This window comes from Anabrus simplex, chromosome 2 (genome assembly GCF_040414725.1).
Source record: "Anabrus simplex isolate iqAnaSimp1 chromosome 2, ASM4041472v1, whole genome shotgun sequence".
Taxonomy (NCBI): domain Eukaryota; kingdom Metazoa; phylum Arthropoda; class Insecta; order Orthoptera; family Tettigoniidae; genus Anabrus; species Anabrus simplex.
In genome coordinates this window covers 308,403,621-308,427,607 of record NC_090266.1, presented here as the reverse complement: position 1 = coordinate 308,427,607, position 23,987 = coordinate 308,403,621, and the positions used below count along the sequence as shown (strand labels likewise).

The window sequence follows — 23,987 nt, the reverse complement described above, 5'->3', positions numbered from 1 at the left end:
TCTAGATTTTGACTACAACTTTTTAAAGTGAAATCTTGCCAGCCCTACCCTCATCCTCAACATCTAAGACAAAATTAATTTTCCAACCCCTGTGCCAGTTATTTCCAGCTCATGATTAGAATTCTGCCATTAACAAAATGGATATGATTGCTAAAAAATATAGGAAACATTTGGAAAGAAAACTTGAAAGTTATAGGCCTATTCTTTGTAAAACACACATTCAAAATTATTTTCATTTCTTTATAATAATAATAATAATAATAATAATAATAATAATAATAATAATAATAATGTTATTTACAAATCAAATCATCACTGATCAGCATTTAGGGCTGTTGCCCAGGTGACAGCTTCCCTTATCAACTGATTAGGCCTACCTAGTCATTTCTTAATGATTACAAAGGGCTTTGGAATTAAACATTTCCCCTTGATAAATTAATCACTAATTCTTCTTCTATAAATTAATATTTGCCCCAGTTTGTCCTGTTGTATTCAAACTTTATCTACATATTACAATCTTAACTAAGTACCTTTAAAAGCTCCAATCAATCTCATTTGTCTACTAATGTCATTTCACGCCATCTCTCCACTGACAGCTTGGAACATAACCACTCAGTCAAACAACTTGTCTCCTTACTCCCATGTCTTCCCAACTGTAAGTCTGCAACATTTTCATAACAATAGGTTACTCCTTTCTTCAGAAATCACCCAGAGCAAACCATGGCCACTTTTGTTTGGATCTTTTCCAGTTCTTACATCAAATAATCCTAGTGTGGGTTCCATACACTGGAACCATACTGTAAACTGGATCTTACAAGACTTACTTATACACCCTCTCCTTTACATCCTTACTACAACCCCTCAATTCCCTAATATCCATGTGAAGATATCCGTAACCTTTATTTACAACCTCAATGTGATTATCCCAGATGAATATCTTTCCTTAAAGAACATCCAAGTACTTACAGTGATCCCTGTGAGGTATTTTTGTCCAATCAACACAGTCATTGAACATAACAAGACCTTTCCTTTTGATGAAATTACCAATAAGGTCCTTCATCCTGTTTACCTTAAAACAATTGTCTGCTGTCCATCTCACAACATTGCCAAGATCTTTTCGCAGTCGTTCTCAATCCTGTTAACTTATTTACTATACTATATGGTATAACATCATCTGCTAACAGCCTTATGTGTGATTCCAGCTCCAGTAGAAGACAGAAGGGCTTAAGTTTTGATAATGATGCTGGCTGTTTAAAGGGGCCTAACATCTAGATCATTGGCCCCTAGGCTAAAGTTTTAAGGGGAAGGAAATTCAAGGCAAAACTCTGGAGAGGTATCGGTGAGACTTTTTAAAAAAAATACAATTTTGCTTTACGCTGCACTGACACAGATAGGTCTTACGGTGATGATGGGATAGGAAAGGGCTAAGAGTGGGAAGGAAGTGACCGTGGCCTTAATTAAGGTACAGCCCCAGGATTTGTCTGGTATGAAAATGGGAAACCATGGAAAACCATCTTCAGGGCTGCCGAAAGTGGGGTTTGAACCCACTATCTCACAGCTGCGCACCACTAACCGCACGGTGAGAAATCGGTATGAGTCACTGCAAGTAGAACAGCAGAGGGAAGAATAAGAATGGGGAACTGTTGCAGAGGAGGGGGGAATTAGGAGGAAAGTTAAAGGTACGAAAGGGGAGACTCCTTCAGATGACAACTGCATTTTTGTGGAACGTGTTGTAATTCGCCGGATGTTTCAGTGTGTTGAGTTTCCCCGCTGAATCCTCCTGAAAGGTACATTGTCTGCCCTGATAATCAAGAGTGCCGCACGCAGCACAGGTGTTGTACTTTCATGTCTAAGTACGCATAAATCGGCTTCGGTGGTGGGGTCATGTGAGGCGAATGCAGCAGGATAGGTTACCTAGGAGAATAATGGACTCTGTTATGGAGGGTAAGAGAAGTAGAGGGAGAACAAGACGACGATGGTTAGACTCAGTCTCTAATGATTTAAAGATAAGAGGTATGGATCTAAATGAGGCCACAGCACTAGTTGCAAATAGAGGATTGTGGCGACAGTTAGTAAATTCATAGAGGCTTGCAGACTGAGCACTGAAAGGCATAACAGTCTTTAATGATAATATATGTATGTAATTTCAAGGAAATTAGGATGTCTCTATAAGAGACAAAACAAGTATTCCTACTATTATATAATGCAATATATGAGATAAAATGTTGAAAGGTAGATCCTTTCCTTTGAGAATTAACTGATAATGGTACAATCCATGTGCGGTATGGTGTATTGAGTAAATATGAAATAATCTTTTATGTCACATTAAGTACTGTATAATACAAATACCACCCACCACTGAATAAGACCCGCATCCTAAATTTGAGACGGCAAAATATGGGGAAAAAAATTAAAAATCAAATAACTTACATACCTATTTAATTTTCTTCAACTATACCACAAATATAAATTCAAACACCTTACAATTAATAAAATCATCACAAAATCTGTCCAATACTCAGATCATTCACAATTCACAGTCGTCATCCGAAGTTTCACCATAGGAACTTTCGTCGTTGGCATCTTTCCACAAATAGTCGTCCTCACTACCGTCCACTGAATTTGAAATTCCACATTTCTTAAAGCTTTTGGACACTAGATCGTTGGGAATGCGCGCCCATGCGGTCTTGACCCAGCTGCATAATAGTCCCACTTCAGGCCTCTTTGCTCATCCGGTTGGTGTTAACGTGTGATCACCATCAGACATCCGTTTGGTGTACAAGTGTTTCATTGCAGTTTTGAAAGGTCGGTTGATGCACGCATCCAACAGCTGTAGAATAGAAGAGAGTCCTCCGGGAATTATCGCAAGATCGATTTTTCCTTTCCTCATCACATCTTTTATGGCGTCAGGTGCATGTCCTCGGTAACTGTCCAACACAAGCATGTTTCGTTTTTGTAACAAAGCTCCCGGGCGACGCTGCCAAACGCACTTCACCCAGTCCTCAACTAACGCACTGTCCATCCAGCCGGACTCGTGTTCTAACAATAACACCGGACGGCAAGTTTCCTTTCGGAAGTGTTTTCCTTTTCAGAACAACACATGGAGGGAGTTTGGTTCCATCTGCTAATATGCACAACATTACCGTGCATCGTTGCTTTTCGTTACCACCTGTTCCGATGGTTACACTTTTAGAACCCTTCGTACCCACTGTATTTTCCAAGAGCATTTCAAAATAAACAGGTGTCTGGTCAGCATTCCCTATTTGCAACAGCAAATATGAATTTTGCTACCTCAAATGAATAATGTGACGCTGAAAGGCCGTTAATTTTTCTTCATACGCCCCAGGGAGATGTTGTGAAATAGATGAACGTCTCCGAATGCACAATCCCTTTCTCCGATAAAAGTTTCGGATCCATCCGCGGCTTGCAGTAAAACCCTGTGTTTTGAGTTCTTTTGAGATCTCTAGTCCTTTCAATTGACACATTTCACTAGAAACACCATATCCTAACTCACGTTTTTCTATCACAAATTTGTGGAGTCTTTCTTCAATTTCCGGAAACACTGCACTCCGCCCTCGGAACGCTCTGGGATCGCCGTTACTTTTTATAAGTTTTTTCATCTTCTTCCGCTAATCAGAAATACACGATTCACCTATATTGTACCTTCCGCCAACGGCATGATTTCTGTATATTTCAGCTTCGCTTACTACGTTAAGTTTCTCACGCACAGTAAATGACCGCAGACGCCGTTTTTAATCCATCACTTACTATCGAGACAGCACTTTCACAGGACAGATACGGAACTCGAATGTGAACGAGGTAGACTTCCGTAACCAACAGTCTCGACTCTTGCAAAGTAAGATATCCTGCGAGATCAGCTATTCGCGCACCCAGCATGCCAGCAACACTTGTGAAACAAATGACAATCGAGCATCCGCAGCAGCCGCTTTCATATTTACCCATATTCTTTGATTTAACACATTTCATTACCTTACATTTCACGTTTACATGCCACTGTAACCGTACTGAGAAAAAAATCTATCTTGTTTTCTAGAATGCAACTAAATCACAATAAGACCTGAATGTCCATTTACATGTGGTATATTGAGTATGGTACCGGTAACTGTATTCAAATCTATTTCAAAACTCCATGTAAATGTAGTAAATATTTACGAGAATGAGCGGCTTGAATATGACCTGCATCCAAGATTTAGAACCAATATTTTGGGGAAAAAAGTGTGGGTGGTATTCGGGATTATACGGTACTTTTAACATTTTCGGAGGCACCGAGGTGCTGGAATTTTGTCTCACAGAGTTCTTGAATGTGCCAGTAAATATACCGGCACAAGTCTGATGTATTTGAGGACCTTGAAATACCACCAGACCAAGCTGGAATCGAACTCACCATCTTAAGATCAGAAGGCCATCGATCTACTGCCTCAGCTAATCAGTCTGGTTAGTAAAAATGAAGCGAGTCACGTTTGTGAAGAAACAGCTTCTGCAGTACCGTGTTAAGTATTCAAGTTATTCGAATAACGGGCAACCCAAACAATTGGATCAAAACTTATCTTGTCATACAAGAAACCAAAATAAGAAATGGTACTGGCCTCTAATAGCGGTCCTTCTGAATGCCTTTATGAACAATACATGAATTGACCCCAAAAGCAAAGAGGAGAATCTAGACCTGCTCGGCTTGCCACGGTACATAGATAGGGCATATATTCAACCTTGGGTTGCTCTGCACCCCAACACAGGAAGACCGAGTATGAAAGTATCCTCACGCATGTTGCCAGAATTCTGTTCCAATGGGGTATCTCACTACCTGAAACAATAAAAAAGAGAGTGCAGCATGTGGTGGCAGAAAGCAGTCAGGAAACAGTGCAAAAACTGTAATGTTGGCTGCCGTGTTCTATGCTTCGAGGCATTTCACTCGCGTTAAAGTAGACTGGCCTCAAAAATTATAAAAATTGACTATTTAGAGAATACTGTATTTTGTCCACCTTTCAATACAATACTGAGAAAACTTTACACCATAAGTAAATAAAAGCATATTTTTTTATCACCAGTACATGTTTCGGTCCTTGTTAGACTTTTTTTCAGCTGGCTAGTAAAACTGAAGAGAGACATTATTGAACACTACTAGAAAACCATGTCATCGCAGTCTGCAACTTGTATCCGAGTAAACAATATTCCTCAGCAATTTATATTTTCACACTCGCAAAGCTTTGTGAATTTGTTTCATATGACTTAGTAGCCCAATCTTGGCATGAAACATACGTCCCCACAAATCACATGAAATGGTTGGGGGAGCGTGGAACTGAGCTTGACGGAACTTCCGTGCTTGTTTATCCTCTTCACATCACCGTCGTTCCTCTTCAAACACCGAACCTGATGTAGAAACAGTGTGACGCCAAAGTGTACAATTCTCAGCAAGCGTATCTCAGGATTGAGTGTTAATTCCAGCTCTTTTCATAGTATGCTTTAGCTGATCCTTGAAACGCCTCAAAGGGGCTCCATGAAGTCTTGTGCCGGAACAGAGCTCACCATACAGAAGTTGACGAGAAAGCCTGGATTCACTCGTGATGGACGTGCCCTATCCATCTGAGACGGTGGCCAATGATGGTAGCCTCAATGCTTTCTCAAGAACTGCAAAGTTGGTGACGCAGTCCTCCCATTTGATGTTCAACACGGATCTAAGTTTTTGCAGATGGATATCCTGATGGTAGAGGGTCCACGTTTCACAACCGCAAAGCAGTGTTGATATGACAGCAGCATGGTAAATTATGATCTTGGTATGCATTTTAAGGTCCTTATTCATGAAGACAAGACGGGACAAACCTCCAAATGCTGTGTGGGCAGCACCAATCCTGCTATCGACATCTTGTGAGCAGTTAGCAATTGCTGAGAGGATACTTCCTAGATATAAAAAGTGGTTGACCTGCTCTAGTGGAGTATTCACAATGGAGATATTGAAAGGTGGGAGGTTCGATCCAGGTGCAGGTTTTCTGAACTTTGGTTTTCCGAGCAGTAATGGAGAGACCAAACCGATTGCAAGCATTCTTGAAACAACTGACTGTTGCAGCTCCTCAGGTGTGAGAGCAGGTGCGGCGGCATCATCTGCACACCGCAATTCCATAACAAAGCAAATCTTGGTAAGCATTTGGGAGCGAAGTCTAGCCAGACTGAACAGTCCCCCATCGAAGCGATATCTGAACTTTACACATTGGTTGTCTGTAGATGTTCCACATTGCATAGCAGCTAGGTTGGAGCAAGCACACATCCTTGTTTCAATCCATGACTGATTGAATGGAAATGGACCAGAGATAATATTTTGATGAACAGAATACTATGAATATGATACATAAAATGATGATGATGTGTCGTGAAAATAAAATTTCACTAAAAACATACCATGACTGTTTAAAAGTCCTGTTGTTGCAAGTCTTAATGCTAAATTCACACACGACTAATACTAATATAAAATAGGTAAGTCGATGAAGTCATCTTGTTGCATTCTTGATAACATGTTCAAAGGAAATGTTTGTTGTGTTCTATTTATCAACTGACCAAACATGTTAAGTTGATTGTGGGAACTCCTCTCAGTTTAACTTTAGTAAACTTTTATATTCGTAGGACAGAGCTTATGTGATGAAATGTCAGCACGGAAACATCACTTGTACAGACTGACGACTTGTTCCTGTAATTGTAGGAGTCTAAAAAAGAAAAGAAAAACAGTGATCACTTTCCAGCAATGAAACAGGTCTGTTGTTGCTGCTGCTGCAGAAGTCGCCCCTCCTTGCAAGTTAGCCGTATTTAAAGAATCGTCTAACAATTTCTTGGAACAGCACAGTATATCGATACCTTAAAGCACACAAGTGCTATGTCCACTTTTTTGGGATATCGACATATTGGTACCATCAGATTAGTCATGAGAAGCGGCATTGAATGCACAGTTGTTCTTTGTCCATACCAAGTGGGAAATACGAGAAAAATAGAGAAAACTAAAATTACTATGTCCTACCCTGTCTTCTTTACAAGCGCACACAAATACTATGTCCTAATATCTTCCTTGTTGTCAGGTCTCACGTGCTCAGTTGTGCTATGTCCGGACATAGTATCCGTGTGCATTTACTTCACGAAACAAGAATGGACGTAGATCACGTTCTTGATTCATTATTGGCCTTGGTACTTGTTGTTTTGGCGGTCTTGTACAGCAGTTTGTGAGAGATATTGTAATTGTTCTGGCTCACATAATAGCTGTAGGTGTTAATCGTGAATGAGTGACATGGTGTCAATATCGATTGTGAAAAGACTGCTTTTATAGTTGTTGTTATACTACAAACTATAGCGGTAAGTTATCATCTTATTAAACTCATTCTTTATCTATCAAAACAATCAAAACTCGTATTTGTACTGAAGGCTGTACTAATGCAATTATTTTGCATATGATTAGAAATGAATGCAGAGGCAGATCAATTGTGCAGGTGGTTGGATGAGTTGGACGAAGAGGAACGTGAAATTAACACCTCTAATAAGGTCCAAATTAACTCTCAAAGTAATGCCACTGCTATGGATGTACTAGGACAAGGGGAACGAGAGTTTGACACTGACCATTTTATGGAGATCGACGTACAAAACTTCGCAACTGACATTAATGGTGACCATTCATTTTCTTTTTTCTCATAGTGTACTTGCATATTTAGTCCAACAAAACTGTTCTTATTTTGTTTTATTGTGTTTAATAATTCATTGCAGAACTGGTAACTGGCAACGAGGTAATAGAAGTCATAGCAATAGTAAACGCTGACGGCACAGTGATATCAAATCAGAACCGACACACCGATGAAGCAAGTAAGGCTTTCATAAAAGGTCAATCAAGTACGTCAATTTTATTTTTCTCATTCAGTCTGTTTTTCTAATTATACAATTAATTGGGTTACAGGTGATCCAAATGCAATAGAACAAGATGATCTTACTATTTCCACCAAAAACCAATTAGTAGTTTTTGAGGAGAGCAACAGTTACAACATATCAATTCTTGAAAGGTGTGCAGGCGAAGAAAAAGGTGAAGGTTATGAACCGCCAGAGGATGCTGGAAGTGACAATCATGAATCACAACATACAATGGATGGTAAGATCGAGTTATAAATACATAAAGATAAACAATGACGAATACTTGGTACAAATATTTGCCAATATATCCCGTTTGCCTCTCTCTTCCTGTATTTGTATTTGCAAAAGGATATTATTTTTATTGTTTGCTGTTGCAGAAACCTTAAATAACAAGAACGAAGAGGCAGTGCTTAATCAGAATGTTCCTGAGGAAGTTTCCGAGGTTGGTATTGCCAATTATATTGCATCGGAAACACCAAAGCGGAAAAGACGACGTTTTGCAGACCCTGCAAAGTGGAAGAGAAACGTCAAAAAGCTAAATCGGCTGGCTGGCAAGAGTTACAGTGACGTCAATGGCCGAATTATTCCACCCAAGGCTGTGAAGCTGGATGACTGTGCATGTAGATTCAGATGCCTAACGAACATTACTCGAGAACACCAACAAACACTGTTCGACGAATATTATGGTTTCGAAAATAACGAACGTCAAAAGAATATGTTGTGCAACTTTGTTAGTGAACAACCTGTTCAACGGAAGAGAAAAAGGCAACCTGATTCGGAATTCAATAAAGAAGTCAGTAGGAAGTATACGTTGCCAAATGTATCTGGAAATGCAGTTCGAGTATGTCAAAGATTTTTTCTGAATACCTTTGCTATTTCGAAGAGTGTGGTAAACGCGGCTTTGCAGTATAAGAGCCCACACGGATCCTACTTAGGGAGAGATCGGAGGGCTGGACGACCAGCTCCAAATGCAACTCCAGAACGAGTTGTTCGCCACGTTCGTGCCTTCATTAACTCGTTTCCGAAAGTTCCTGCTCACTACTGTAGAAAGAAGAGCAATCGTCTCTACTTGGCACCGGACATAAACATACGAACCTTACATTACCTGTACAGCAAGGATGCGAATCGCCCTCAGGTGTCAGAATCTGTATTCCGGGCGATTTTTAATAAGTTCGAACCACCCTTAGCCATTTTCACTCCGAAGAAGGATCAATGCTCGAAGTGTACCGAGGCAGAACGCACCAAGACAACTACCACCAGCTCGGACTATTTGGAACACATCACTCGTAAGCTTCAAATACGAGAAATGAAGGAAGAAGATACCAAAACTGCGGCAGACAATCCAAAGTTTGTGTGTGGAAGTTTTGACCTGCAAGCGATACTACAAATACCCTTTGCAGGGGACTGCCAAATTTACTATAAGAGAAAACTCTCAGTTTTTAACTTTACAGTTTATGATTCATTCAAGAATGGAACCTGCTACTTGTGGGATGAGACCCATGGTAGGAAAGGGAGTGCAGAAATTGGCAGCTGCCTGATGAGTTACATTAAGCACTTGCATCCGGAAGTTGAGCATTTAGTCCTGTATGCTGATACATGTGGTGGGCAGAACAGGAACCAAAACGTAGTTTCTGCTTTGCTCTACGCAATGAATACCAAAATGCACCCTAACTTGAAAACCATAGACTTGAAATTTATGGAGAGTGGCCATAGCTACCTTGAGGCTGACTCAGTTCATGCCACAATAGAGAAATGTCGAAAACACAAAACTATTTATACTCCACACGAGTATAAACTTGTAATCGAAATGGCCAGAAAGAAGCCTCGGCCTTACACTGTCATTCTACGGAGCTACAACAACGTGTACGACTTAGAACAGCTGACAAAACAAGTCATGAAGAATCGAACAAGAGATTCTATGAATGAGAAAGTTAATTGGCTTCACGTAAAGTGGTTTCGTTTCCAAAAAAATTGTTCGACAATTCACTTCAAGTATGGTGTGAAGGACGATTTCCACGAGCTTGTGGTGAATCCGTGTACAATTGATTGGGCAAAAATTTATCTGAAAGTAAAATACAGTGCTCAGCTGCCCATATCCATTCAGAAAAAGAAAGATTTATTAAATCTGGTGAAGAATGGTGTAATCCCATCTGATTACAAGGGCTTCATCAACAATTTGCCTTCTGCAAAGGATGTCTGTGATGAAGCTGTATGGGCACCGACACCGGGCAAGGATGATTAGAATGTTCCAAGAATATTCCAGTGGCGGCCTTTCTGTTCTGTGTCTCTTTCACATTTGATATTCCATTGTACATTGTATTGTATTCAAAGTGCTAAAATGTCATAAATGTTTTCCTTGCGGTTAAAATATTGTTTTTTTTGTTGAAAATATCCTGCTTTCACCTTTGTGACACATAATAAAACTGTTAGTACTATGTCCAAAAATGGTATACTTGTTAGTGCTCAGTTGTACTATGTCCCGACTTAAGTGCAAAAAACACATTAAAATATGAAAATATTTAGAATTTTCACTTAAATTCTTTAGAATTACAGCTCAGATGCATTATGCTTCAAAACAAATCAGTGTAATAGCATATAGGAACAATGGATTATAACGAAATATCAATCTCAAGTTTTGTTTTGCGATTTCCCACAACTTGTCAAAAGTGGACATAGAACTAGTGTGCTTTAAGGTATCGATATGGCGATTTTATAGAACCACATGTCAAGACAAATGTTCCTGCAGTACATGGAGCTGCAACATTGTACCTAAATCACAACGTATTGGAGCGGTTTTACCATCAATGTTTTTTTTTTTTTTTTCTTTCTTCTTCAATTTTACTTTACACTGCACAGATACGTCTTCTGACAACGATGGGATAGGAAAGGGCTAGGAGTGGGAAGGAAGCAACCATTACTTTAATTAAGGTACAGCCCCAAAATCTGCAGTGTGTGAAAATGGGAAACCATCTTCAGGGCTGTCGACAGTGGGGTTCGAACCCACTATCTCCTTAATGCAAGCCAATAGTTGCGTGACGCAAACCACGCGGCTACTTCCTCGGTACCATCGGAGCTTATTTGATAAAAAAGCTTAGCCTAAAACGGGCTAACATACGTCGGAAAGTATTTCACTGGCATCCATAGAACACCAGAGGTCAGGTGTTAGAACTGTGGTATTGTCCACCTGGTGGTAATACATGACTTACCGGTAAGATATGGAATCTAATAAATCGTACATTCTGTGTGTGTGTGAAAGAGAGATATGTTCATTGCCACTGCTGAGGACCCACCAATCCACCCTACGAAGCACCTTTATAGTAAAATATCATTAAACTACATTTTCCAAAGTAGGCAGGTAGAGGAAAATTGTTACTGGCTGATATGAATTCAGTATGGAGTCACTCCCAGGATTCAACAAAGATATATCTCATCTCCAACTGTGAAACAATATAATGCCTTAAGCAATACTTGAGAATGAGTTCGAATTATAGAAACCAACACAGAAGGGCAATGAAAATAAGTGTAATTGCAGGGAGAATTGTTCAAATTACTTCAATTGTTTGTCCTTCAAGTAAATAACGATGTGTAAATTTATTGAATAATAAACTTCCTATAATATAAGCTACTAGAACAGTAATTATTAATAAAATAAAAAGTGTATGATCATGAAAGAAAATTAAGTACTGTGAAGGGAAATTGAAAAAGTTGAAAATAAATTTTTAGAAAAGTAAATTGATATTGTACCTTGTGTATCAGGGTTTATTAAAATTGGAATAGAGATTTATGCGCTATTATCATTATTATTTAGATAAATCGTTTGCCATGATCCAGTGGCCCCACTCTCTTTGACAGGCTTTTTGCTATGCATCCCCAACATGTCGGACAAATTATTTTTTGTCACCAGACAGGACGTGCGCAGACCAATCTCCCCATACGAGCAAGTGATGTAGCTGCCAACAATAGAGCACCGTCCTCCATGCCCAGAGCAGCATGTTCTGCAGGGGGACAATATTGAAGTTCTACCGAGTAGACCAATGTACTCTATGAAAAAAAAGAATTATCTACATGATATAAGGTAAGAATGGAGGATAGGTCATTAAAATTCTATTGGTGTGCACAAGGTGATCATCCCCAGCTGTATCAGGTTGTCGACAGATGGAAGTAGATTACTACTAGATGCCACAAACCTGCCCAAAGCCATGAGCTTGGAGGGGAAAGGAGGAAAAGGAAGATAATAGAGGGGGTAACTACTACTGTGCTGCTCACTTGCGATCTTAACCCATAATACAGTTACAATTATGAGGTGCCCACAACACCACTTCTGCACCAACTAGCGAAGTGAGCGTTCCTCCCCTCTCACTCTGCATTACATGGACTCCCCCCCATACGAGACTAATTTTCTGACTTGCTAAGTTGTCGTGCCATCAGATAGTAACCTACTTCTAGTAATAAATCACAGCTGAAGTTCTGCTCTACATTTCAAGTTGGCGGGTTCGATCCTGCCTCAGTCCGGTGGGATCTGAAGGTGCACAAATACGCTAGCCTTGTGTCGGCAGATTTACTGGCACGTAAAAGAACTCCCGTGGGGCAAAATTACGGCTCCTCGGCCTCTCCGAAAACCGCAAAAGTAGTGAATGTAATGTAAAACCAGTAACATTATTATTATTATTAGGCAACAGATCTGTTGTCAATTTCAAAATAAAGTTTAACCTAATTTTTGGAAAATAACCCAAATGAATCTTAGGAATACCTCAAAATCAATATGAATCACTTCAATTAAATATATTCACTTATGTCCATCTTGTAAACAGCAGTGAAATTTTCCTGAGGACACGCAAGTTAAAAACTGAGAAATAGTACTTTAGTAATTCTATACTTCCTCCTACAAAATACTAGACATGGACAAGTATCACCAAAATCTTGGAACAAAAAACTATGCGCTGAAAGCCACCTCATGAATGTCAACAAACTCATTAAGCAACATATAATGCAAGGCAGTAACAAATTCAGCATCATATTCTCGACGATTCAACAATGACTGTAGCAAAGGTTTATGTCATCTGATTAAAATTAGGCCTGTAGAGACAATGAGCAAAAACTACACATAACTACACTGTAGACGATAACTCATATAAAATACCAGAAAAGTTTTAAGAGTATAACTCTCGAACGCAACAATTACACGATATTACTCGGAATTCAAACCATAAAAAAGAGATAACACTAACTAAACCTTGAGAAAACAGAACACGGTTGAAAGATGTAAACGACACATGAACATTAATAACCTAACTTCGCCTATAAATAACATGTTTTAGACGTTATTAGAAAGAAATATTCAGAAGAAATGTCGCAGAAAAGTATACATCTCGGAAGCAACATATCTGGCATCTGCAAATTCTCGGCTTTCGTCTTCACAGACTAGTAAAACACGGAACTCACGCAGCTGTACCTTTACCCCAAAGATTTGTCACTTTCAAATAAAAAAACATTTCTCAGAACGTTACCTAATTATAAACAATAGGTTACTGGTTCACCATCACACTTGTCATATTCCAGTGTTGATACAAATTACAGATATCGTTAAACGGTACACATTAAATACCCTGCTGACCACTGAGTATGGGTTATGTTAAATTTAGCGAACGTACCTTTATTGTGTCAAGAGGGTGACCTGCTACTACCGTGCAAATGCCACCAAAACCACCAGATAAAAAATACTTAATAGGGCTAGTAGCCTTCTTTTGGGGCATTTCCTTCTCTTCAGACATCCTTCACTACAGTTAATAAGTGGCCCCACAAATTCTGTACGCAACGAACCGGCCCACTAGACAGGACTAAGATTGGACTGCAGCAATCATTGCTACCATACCATGCAAAGAATATGCTACCATGGATGTAATAGGGTCTTCTCCAGAGATAATCCATAGATTATGGAGGATGTATTTAAAACAGACATGTGAAAATTCCTTGACTCCACGAAGTAATAAACATAGAATAACATCACAGCCCACTATATCTACGCTCACTCAACAAACGGGTACACAAACGCAATGTATAGAGAATAATTTCATAGTTCCACACGTAGCGCTAACCGCCAGTTGTGCGGTAGAACTGAATACTCCTCTGTCTGAAAATCATTGACTTTTCTTCACGGTTTACCTTAATTTAGAGGTATGGAGGTTGCTGCATAGGTTAATCTTTATAACATAATTAATCTTAAACATTATTTACGTTGAGATTTGCCAAAATTATTCCATATGAAATGATATTGCTAAGAGATGGAGCTGTTCAGCTGATAATGTTTAACTAAGTAATAACAAATACGATACACTTAGACATATTGTACACTTTCGTATTCTCCCGTACTAAACTGAGAGACAAGTTGACAGTGGTGCACCTGGTGGCTCGACCTTAAACGTCAGGCGGCAATATTGAAACTACAAAAGTTGCATGTTGAAAATTCATAGAAATTATGAAACAAAATTATGATATTTGCTTTGTTCTACTACGAAAGCTGAATTTTAATAGGCTACTGAGAGAAATAATGAAACTCGATAATGATTTCGTTTTCTCCGAATCCTTGGCTGAATGGACAGCGTTGAGGCTTTAATTTCTGTAGGTCCCGGATTCGATTCCCAGCTGGATCGAAGATTTTAATTTCACCTAATTAATTCTTCTTGGTGTTTGTGTTTGTTCCGTATTGAAAGAATCTCAATAATAAATGTAAAAAATTTATTTTAACCTCAACCTATTCAATACAGTACAAGATGTTACCGTGTTGGATAAACATCATTGAAATAGTTGAGACATTTTTCGTACCTCAAAGTTCTACCAGACGTCTGGTTAGAAAATTGTAAAACATGTTGCACAAGTGAATACATTAAAAACTTTATAATATCCTATTATTAAAAAAATATCAAATTGGTTAAAAATGTGTTGCACATGCTTGTGAATTTTCACATAAACAAGGCTGCCATATGTGTAGTATATGACAATAGTGATAATCTAAAATCTTATGGGATGCTAAAGTTCGAAAACAGTTTACAATTTATATACAAATATTGGGAATGAATACGCAATACATACAAATTACAAATATTATACACGTATTTTACATGTGTTTCTTCCAACACATTTCTGTTCATATTCAGACAACACACTACGCTACAAACAACCACAAAAATATGTAATATTGATTATTAGTCCTCGGATTTTTAGGTGCTGAAATATTATTTTAGCTGCCTAAAATAGATTCTCACATAGGTTCTAAAATGCTTTTAGGCAGCTTCAATTGTACGTATTTTAATAGTCACCGTGTTTATTATTTTGCAAAATTGATAATAACACGTGAGGGGAAACTTTTTAAAAAATTTTGACTTACTTATTTGCTGCAAACGTCACACAATATAATTTTACCATCCGATATGAAATGGAAAAATTCCTGTAATAACTTTTTATTTAAAGAAGATTTGGAACCTGACACTTTCTGCATACTTCACACACGGAACAAATAGGAATACCGACTTATTCCCACAGAATAACAAGGAGCTTTTTCCAGCAGGTCAATGGATACTGCCTCCTGCCTCGTGACAGACTATGGGAATGCTCGCTGCGGGAGGTTCTTAAGGCTTTCCGAGCAGTGTGGTTTAGAGATTTCTGATTTTCAGATTTTGTTTAAGGTAACGAAAACGAGCCAGAAAATATTTTATTTTTCGGAATTCTTTGAAAGCATTTTTAACAGATTTAGGGATAAAAATACGATTAATGGGAATATTGGAAATTATAGGTTCCAATGTCAATTCAGGCATGTTAGGCACTATAGGATCGTCGATACTAAAATCATGAATACATTAAACGTGTACATACAATTCCCTCATCAATCATTACTGGTCTGCATTTGGTACAGTCGCCCAGGTGGCAGATTCACTATCTGTTGTTTTCCTAGCCTCCCATGGCACAACAGCCCCGAAGGGCCATGGACTACCAAGCGACCGCTGCTCAGCCCGAAGGCCGGCAGAATACGAGGTGTCGAGTGGTCAGCATAACGAACCCTCTCAGCCGATATTCTTGGCTTTCTAGACCGGGGCCGCCATCGCGCCGTCAGATAACTCATCAATTGTAATCACGTAGGCTGAGTGGACCTCGAGCCAGCACTCAGATGCAGGTAAAAATCCATGACCTGGCCGCGAATCGAACCCGAGGCCTCCAAGTAAGAGGCAGGCACGCTACCCCTACACCGCGGGGCCGGCACATACAACTTCAAAATTCTCCATATAGGAATGCCATCCGTAAAATAGAACCAAATCCACATATGCTACAGATCTCTCACCTTGCAGGTAAGGAAAAAGCCGAAGCAGAAGAAGAATTTTTGTTTTATGCATTTTGTTTTAATTTTCTTCACCAAACAATATCTTAATATAAATTTCTTAATAATCACAAACAATAGGACAATAATAATAACTCAGTAGCTAACAAACAATGTAACAACCTGAAACAAAAATTAAACATAACAACTGAATGTTGACCAAGGCAAGCAATACTACTGTACAGTAATCATGGATAAAACTGATACATTAAGAAGACATAGCATATTTTCACAGATAATAACTTCACTATTAATAACATAGGTCCCCACTGTTTTGTCCCGAGGGAAGCAGAAGAAAGATTTTGATAGCTGAAGACGTTTCAAAGTTACTGCAGCCAAAAACAGCACAAACCTTACAAAACAAGGTTCAATGCTTGTATGATTGTAAATCGCAAAACGTTTGTCACCGGATAAATTCAATGCTCACGAAAATATTCTTCTTAACGCAAATCCAGGAACAAAATTTCGCACTACATCAGATGATTGTGATTTCAATTTCAAGGCCGTCCCGCTGGGTGCGCTGGCAATCAATGTCTTGCGATATCTCGCAAAGTGGTACGTATTCTTTATAGTGCATTTGGTAATAACAGCAATCACTTTAATTATTCGTAGTATTTAGATACATAATAGAACATACCACTACGATATTAGGATGTTAGGAAAGTCATCATCTTGAGATTAAGCGTCATTGTTCATATATATAATTTTAAAATTCTTCAAGTGCTGCAGTCTGGAAGTGGGGGTGGGCAAAATGTCTTCTTCTTCTTCTATAGATTTCCCTACACCTTGTGGGGTTGCGGGTGCGAACTGTCCCGTACGTGAGTATTTGGCCCTGTTTTAGGGCCAGATACCCTTCCTGAAATCAAATTTATGTAGAAGGGTGTAATCATTATATCGTATTTCCGCGGTGTTTGGTAGTGAAGTGTGTTGTCTGATTATGATAAGGAGGAGAAAAGAATCAAGAGCAACAGAGAAGAAGATATGTTAGAGGACATTAGACCTGTGCAAGTTATTGTAAATAAATAATTTTATGACTTAATTAATTACATCCCCTGGTCTATTGAGAGTGGACAGTCGAATTAGGGGACTGCCTGTAGGGATGAAGTACAGTGGCGACTTCGAGGGCCCTGGGACAGCTACTTTAACTGCGGAGACCGTTCAGGAAGTCTGAAAAGCGGTGGCAAAAGGGCCTCTGGGTTAAGATGCAGCAGGTCGTTATGCTTGTTAGGTTCCGAAATGGGTAAACAATAAATAAATGCAATGTAAATTTTAATCTTATAGAAGTTGTATAGTATTATTTGAACTAATATTCCAGATACTGTATATAAGTTGATAATGTATGCAAGTACAGAAGATATTATGAGTAGATTCTTGCAAATAAAATAAATTTATTAAGGATGAGCTGGGTCTTTAATAGAAAAAGTGTTGGTGTAAATTATATAGTACTGTACTTTAGGAAAATGTCTTCTCCTCTTGTTAATTTAAAATTTAGTGCTTGATAATAATATATTTTTGTGTGCCATTTGCCACCAAGGTAGACACTTCATTTTCAAATAAAGTGATTTTGATTTAATTTTGATTTGAAAATGTTGGGAAGATCACAAACAAATGGTCCCCGAACCAGAAAAATCAATCACACGAGATTAAAATCCACGTTCCAGCCGGGAATCGGACTCGAAACCCTCTGAAATCAAGTTCTCAACGCTGCCCATTCAGCTAAGCAGTTGGACCATGGTAAAAGAGTAAAATTCTCATCATTTATACTAAAATATCCAACGAAGCTTGCTGAACCAAACGGGGTGCGTGTAACAGAAATATATCAGCTCAAACTTCTTTAGATTTCAAATTTTAATGTACTGTTGCACATTATATTTCATTCATATTTCCCGCTAGTGTTTTGCATAAAATTTGACTGAGAGGAATCTACGTGTGAAAACCATTGTTGGGATATGTACTTAAAATAATATATTCCGTAATATATGACTACTCTCCGACTCGGATTACGTTTATTGGATGTAAGGATCTGCTCTAAAATGAACTTGGCGTGAATGTCGCCCTGAGCAGTATTTTTCTTCAAAGCCTCCAATTCTCTGTAGAAAGTATCGTTTTCTATGTAATTAATAATTATTTGCACCCCTATCGGTCCTTCCAGCTTCTGTTGTTTACTTACAGCGAATACTGAAAGCATGAGACCAAATACCAATATTTGAAATGATAGAATACTAAAATTACACACATATGCAATATGCCTCTTCCTCACTAATATATAGGCAACTTATTGTGAGAATACACTGTTTGCGCCCAACAAATTCAATTACGTATATTTCCTTGGTTCGAGTAAACTGCTTTCATGTCTGTCTGTTAGGTCATCAGCCCAGAGGCTGGTTGGATCCTGAAATAGCACCACCAAAGGTTATGCGGTTATAAGGAAACCACAAAAACCAACGGCAGCACCAAAATGAGGCGTACTAGGCAAGACGAGGAGTGAGGTAGTTTGCCATTGCTTTCCTCACTGGGTCAGAAAGTGCTATTGCAGCACGACTGACCCTATGAGCAACACCTTTCATAACACTCAGATGCACTAGTCGTACTCTGAATGTCATTACTCAGCACCACCCATACCCCAGCAGCTTCCATATTGTCACAGCCATGGATGATTCTGGTACTTCGGTGGAAGCTATATCTTACTCTGGCCTGTGCCAAGAGATGGATACAAAAGTACTGTATCCATCAAGAGATGGCAGCAGGCAAACTGCTTTCATATAATGTAGATTTCTTGAATTATGAAAAATGAAAGATAGAGAATTACTAACACAGCTTATAAAATTAATATGAGCTTATCACACAGTAAAAAACCTACGAGAATAACAACATTTAGAAAAAATAACCCTAATCAAATTAATACAAATAAATTCTACCACAAAATAAAGTTTTACTGTCGAGGTTTCAGTGACCATCATGCACAAATATTGAGCACTAATGTAAATGAATCAATCGAAAATGAAATTTCAACAAATTAAAGCGCAGATGGTTCAATGAATTAAATATTGCATATTATAACAAACTGTTAAAAAGGGAATTATGGCCTGCTGTCTATAAATTAGCAAACGTAAATGATAAATTGAATATATTTGTCAGCATATTTAAACACTAGTTTGAAATATCATTTCCTCTTAAAACATTAAGCATAAAAACAAAAGAACGTGTGGTTAGATAACGACAGGGATGAGAAACTGAAGTAGAAAGAAAAATATTGCACAAAATATATACACGAAACTATACAACACCTGAATTCCACATAAACTACAAAAGTACCTACACCAACATGTTAAGGAAAGTAATAAGACTAGCAAAGAAAATACAGAATAATAAACTCATTGAAAGATCATCTAAAATAGACAGGTCCGTCTGCGATATAGTAAAGAGAGAAAAAGGGAACATTGCAAAAACACATCAAAATACCACACTGTCATGCGATAATGAACAGACTAAGAACCCTGAGGAAATTGCAAATATTTTCAATAAGTACTTTTTGTATATTCCCGAAAAATTACGTGGGAAATACCATCTAGGTACTCAAAAATTTAATAATGTTGTTAATACAGGAACTAAAGACTATTTTCTGTATTGATATGGTAATAATAATTTTATTCGTTTAACGTCCCATAAACTACTTTCACGGTTTCCGGAGACTCCGATATGCCGGAATTTAGTCTCACATGTGTACTTCTACGTGCCAGTATGCATACCGACAAGAGGCTGACTTACGCGAGCACATTCCAATAACACTGGGTGGAGTCAGTATCGAACCTGCCAAGTTGTGGTCAGAAGCCTAGCGCTTCAACTATCTGAGCCACTCATCCCGGTTGGTATTGATGCCATCCCTGACTCAATTTTAAAATAAATATACTGAAACTATGATTTATCCATTAATTCATCTACATAATTGATCCTTTTTACTAGGTCTATTGTTGAAATATTAAATTTCCCTTAAGTTACTCCAGTACACTAAGAAGGGCCAGGTGATTAATTTTTTTAACTATCGAACAATTGCTTTATAAAGTAGCATTTCAAAAATAGTCAAGAAATAATGTTTAATAGACTAATAAGTTTCACAGAGAGGAATAATATACTATCAAAACCACCGTAGAATATAACCTCTAATGGATGGTTCAATAGTAGTAGGGCAATGTATATTCTAAAACACAGTGTCAGCATATTTTGTGCCGAGTAAGCACCCGAGGGATTGACCCCTCGTAGTGTACCTATGCGGGATCTGACCCCGAAGTCGTTGACCTCTAGTATAGTAACAGTGCAATGCGGATTCGCGTAAGAGAACAAGGCTAACCCCACAGTCGTCAACTTGGAGGGGCCTAACCCAAAATTTACGACCATATGCCCTTCCCGACGTCATATTTTGCGTGAGAGAGCAAGCCTAACATCACAGTCGCCATCTTAGGAGCCTCACTTCACTTTTAAGGCCAAATGCTCTTCCCAACGCCATCTCGAGGGGCCTATCCTCAAAAAGCCTGGTTTTACGGCTAGATGCCCTTCCCGACGCCATCTTGCCAGATGCAATTCCTGATGCCACATGGAGCGCCTAACTTCACTTTTACGGCTAGATGCCCTTCCCGACGTCATTTTGAGTAGTAGGGCAATGGGAATTCTCGGATTTTGCCGACGCCTTCTTGAAGAGTAGGGCAATGGGGATTCGCATAAGAGAGCACCCCAACCTAATTGAGGGGCCTAACTACATAGGGCCTAGTTTTACGGGTAGATGCCGTTCCCGACGCCATCTGGAGGGGCCTTAAAACACAGGGCCCCAGTTTTACGGACATAGGCCATTCCCGTCGCCATTTTGATCCTCCCACTCGAGGGGCACGTATAGCCTAACCTAGTTTTATGACCAGACGCCCATCCGAATGCCATTTTGGAGGGGCATAACTACACAGAGCCCCAGTTTTACTGTCATATGCCCTTCCCGGCGGTTTTGGAGGGTCTAACTAAACAGGGCCCAGGTTTTATGGTCAGATGGCCTTCCCGTCGCCATGTTGATGCTCCCACCAGAGGGGCACATATAGCCTAAACTAGTTTTATGACCAGATGCCTTTCCATAGGCCATTTTGGTGCGGCTTAACTACACCGTCGCCATCTTCACTTAGTTTTACGATCAGATGCCCTTCGCGTCGCAATTTTGAGGGCCTAACTACACCGTCGCCAACTTGGCCGAGTTTTACGGTCAGGTGCCTTTTCCGTACCCATTTTAGAAGGCCTAACTACACAATCGCCATCTTCCGTCGCCATTTTGTAGGGCCCAAATACACTGTCGTCATATTGGGCTGAGCTTTACGGACAGATGCCCTTCCCGTCGCCATTTTAGAAAGGCGTAACTATACATTCGCCATCTTTGTCCCAGTTTTACGTACAGATGCCCTTCCCTCCTTACAGACGAAATTTTGGGGCCTAATTACACAGTCGGAATCTTGTGCTCATTTTTCCATCCGTCTCCTCATCTGGCCAAGTCCCCATTTGCAGTAGTGACAGAGCTGTGACGTAATAAGCGCAGGAAAAATAAAAATTCCGTTTTAACACGCAGCGATTACGTCGACATTGTTATGCATGTTTAAACTTGTTCGTTATAGAGATACTGTGATGGAGAGTAGAGTGCTTTATTCTATCATGACAAGAACATTAATAGTTGATGTACAATGATTCAAAGTAAACGGCAACACATTTATGTTGAAATAGGTGGCTGTGTTGGATTGCACTGTATTGTACGCACCAAATCACGTCAGTTTAGTATTTAGCCCAACTTTCCCTTACTGCTTGCAAACAAATGAAGACAAAATGCAGACACAATGGATAGAAAAAGTTAGGTCTGCAGTAGGAAGAAAAAGGAATATCTTATCTCTTTATATCTATAATCATGAACGCTTATTTGTCTACTGCAGATCATGTTTTTAAAAGGGCTGTGGAAAGAAGGACTGGTTTCGTGAGTATCTACCATCGACGTGCGAAATTATCGACATGCATGAATTAGGATGCCCATTATTTAAAACTCTTCACAAGGAGAATAGTGGAGAAACAATTAAACAGTCTTTACGACATGTGTGCATGCTCTTTGATTGGTTGTGTTGCAGTGCATGCCGGGAGGTAAACAACATATGTAAATCGCAGTGTCGAAATGATGTCAGTGTGAAAGAAACATTTGTAAAGATATCATGTCATTGCTATCTGAAACTAAGTGTAACGCAGTTGAAAAGGCAATCGTAAAGTTTTATGCATGCAAAAAGAAACTGAACACATTTACTGAAGAACAATTGAATGCATTACCAAAGGCAGTTTTGATCAATGTAGCTGCGAATCCTGTAAAGATCTGGGATAACGTGCCTCGTGAGTGGACTCAAGATCCAGTTTTGTCAGAGCTTCAAACGTGTCGTTTACATCGTGAACAAGTATGTTTAGCTAGGAGATCTTCAGTGAGTCAGTGCCGTACATGTCAACTCATTAAACTGTACCACGGACCTAAAACTAAGGAGTTGTTTTCACTTAAAACACTTATCATGGCTGCGCAAAGAGTAAGAAAGCTGTCGCAGGAAAAGGTGAAGAAACGTGTTGGGAGAAAGGTGAGAAAGCATGCTGGGCATGCATTCATCAATAAAGTGATCTATCTTCTTCCTTTTGAACTTCATCTTCCAAGTTACCAGTACTGTGGCCCTGGTGCTTGACTTGACGTCCAATTGGCACGTGGTGATCCTGGTATTAATAGGTTAGATGCTGCCTGCAAAGAACATGACCTTGCCTATTGTCAACACAATCCTGAAATAAGACGTGTAGCTGATAAAAATCTGTATCGTAAAGCTATGCAGCCTGTGTCGTCACCTAATGCTATAGTTGCTGAGAAGGTAGCAGCACATGTCGTTGCCGGTGTAATGAAAGGAAAACTGTTACTGGGTGGTGGCATTAAACATCGAAGACAGTAGAAATAATCTATGTAAGAAAGGACAGCACCGATTTACTTCAAGAAAGAGAAATGCATATATTCCAAAATAAATACGAATTGTGAAACATATTGCAGGTGTAGTTTATTTTTTAAATATTAATCCTACCTACAGTATGTCCTAAATAACTAGTAGTAATAATGTTGACTTGAAAGTTTAATCTTGTCTTATGCCATAGAAGAAATGAGAGGTAGAGGTTCGAGAATTAAAAAACTGAAGTTTTAAGGAACTTTATTAATCCATGAATTTCAGTTGTTATTTAAACCAAGCCATTTAACATACACTTTATTTCTACAACGTCGAATAACACGTTCGATTAAATAGTGATCAAGATATTTTGTTTTCTGCAGTTCTTCGATGTAGAATCCTCCTTCAATAGGCTGTCCTGTGAGATCGCGAAGTAAACCCGTAACTGGATTAGTAACCTTAACACGCCTGATTTGAAAATTTTCTGTGACCCAGTTATGGGTGTATACTTTTGTAAAGATAGACTTGTGTTTGCTGATGCGAACGAAATCACATTTTTTAAATCGATGGCGGTGCGGATCAGGCGTTTTGGTTTAAAGATGAATAGCATCTAAGATTGATGTATTCTTAGTAACAAGACGTGGCTTTGTACCTATAGTGCGATGAAGTATACCGCTGTAGGTAGACACGAGTCGATTTCGATTGTCCTACAATATGTATAAATGCGATTTTGACTTGAGCTGCTGTCTTAGAACACA

The 23,987-nt window shown here is 39.0% G+C and overlaps 1 protein-coding gene across 1 annotated transcript in view; it reads right to left on the bottom strand.

The window, feature by feature from the left end:
* The window catches only part of LOC136864073 (mitochondrial carnitine/acylcarnitine carrier protein), a 332,454-nt gene extending 318,716 nt beyond the window's left edge, over window positions 1-13,738 (bottom strand). The window contains exon 1 of the mRNA XM_067140619.2: window positions 13,545-13,738. Within this exon, the coding sequence (XP_066996720.2) occupies window positions 13,545-13,664 (120 nt within the window). The 5' untranslated portion in view covers window positions 13,665-13,738. The remainder of the gene's footprint in view (window positions 1-13,544) is intronic.
* Between the last annotated feature and the right edge of the window lie 10,249 nt (window positions 13,739-23,987).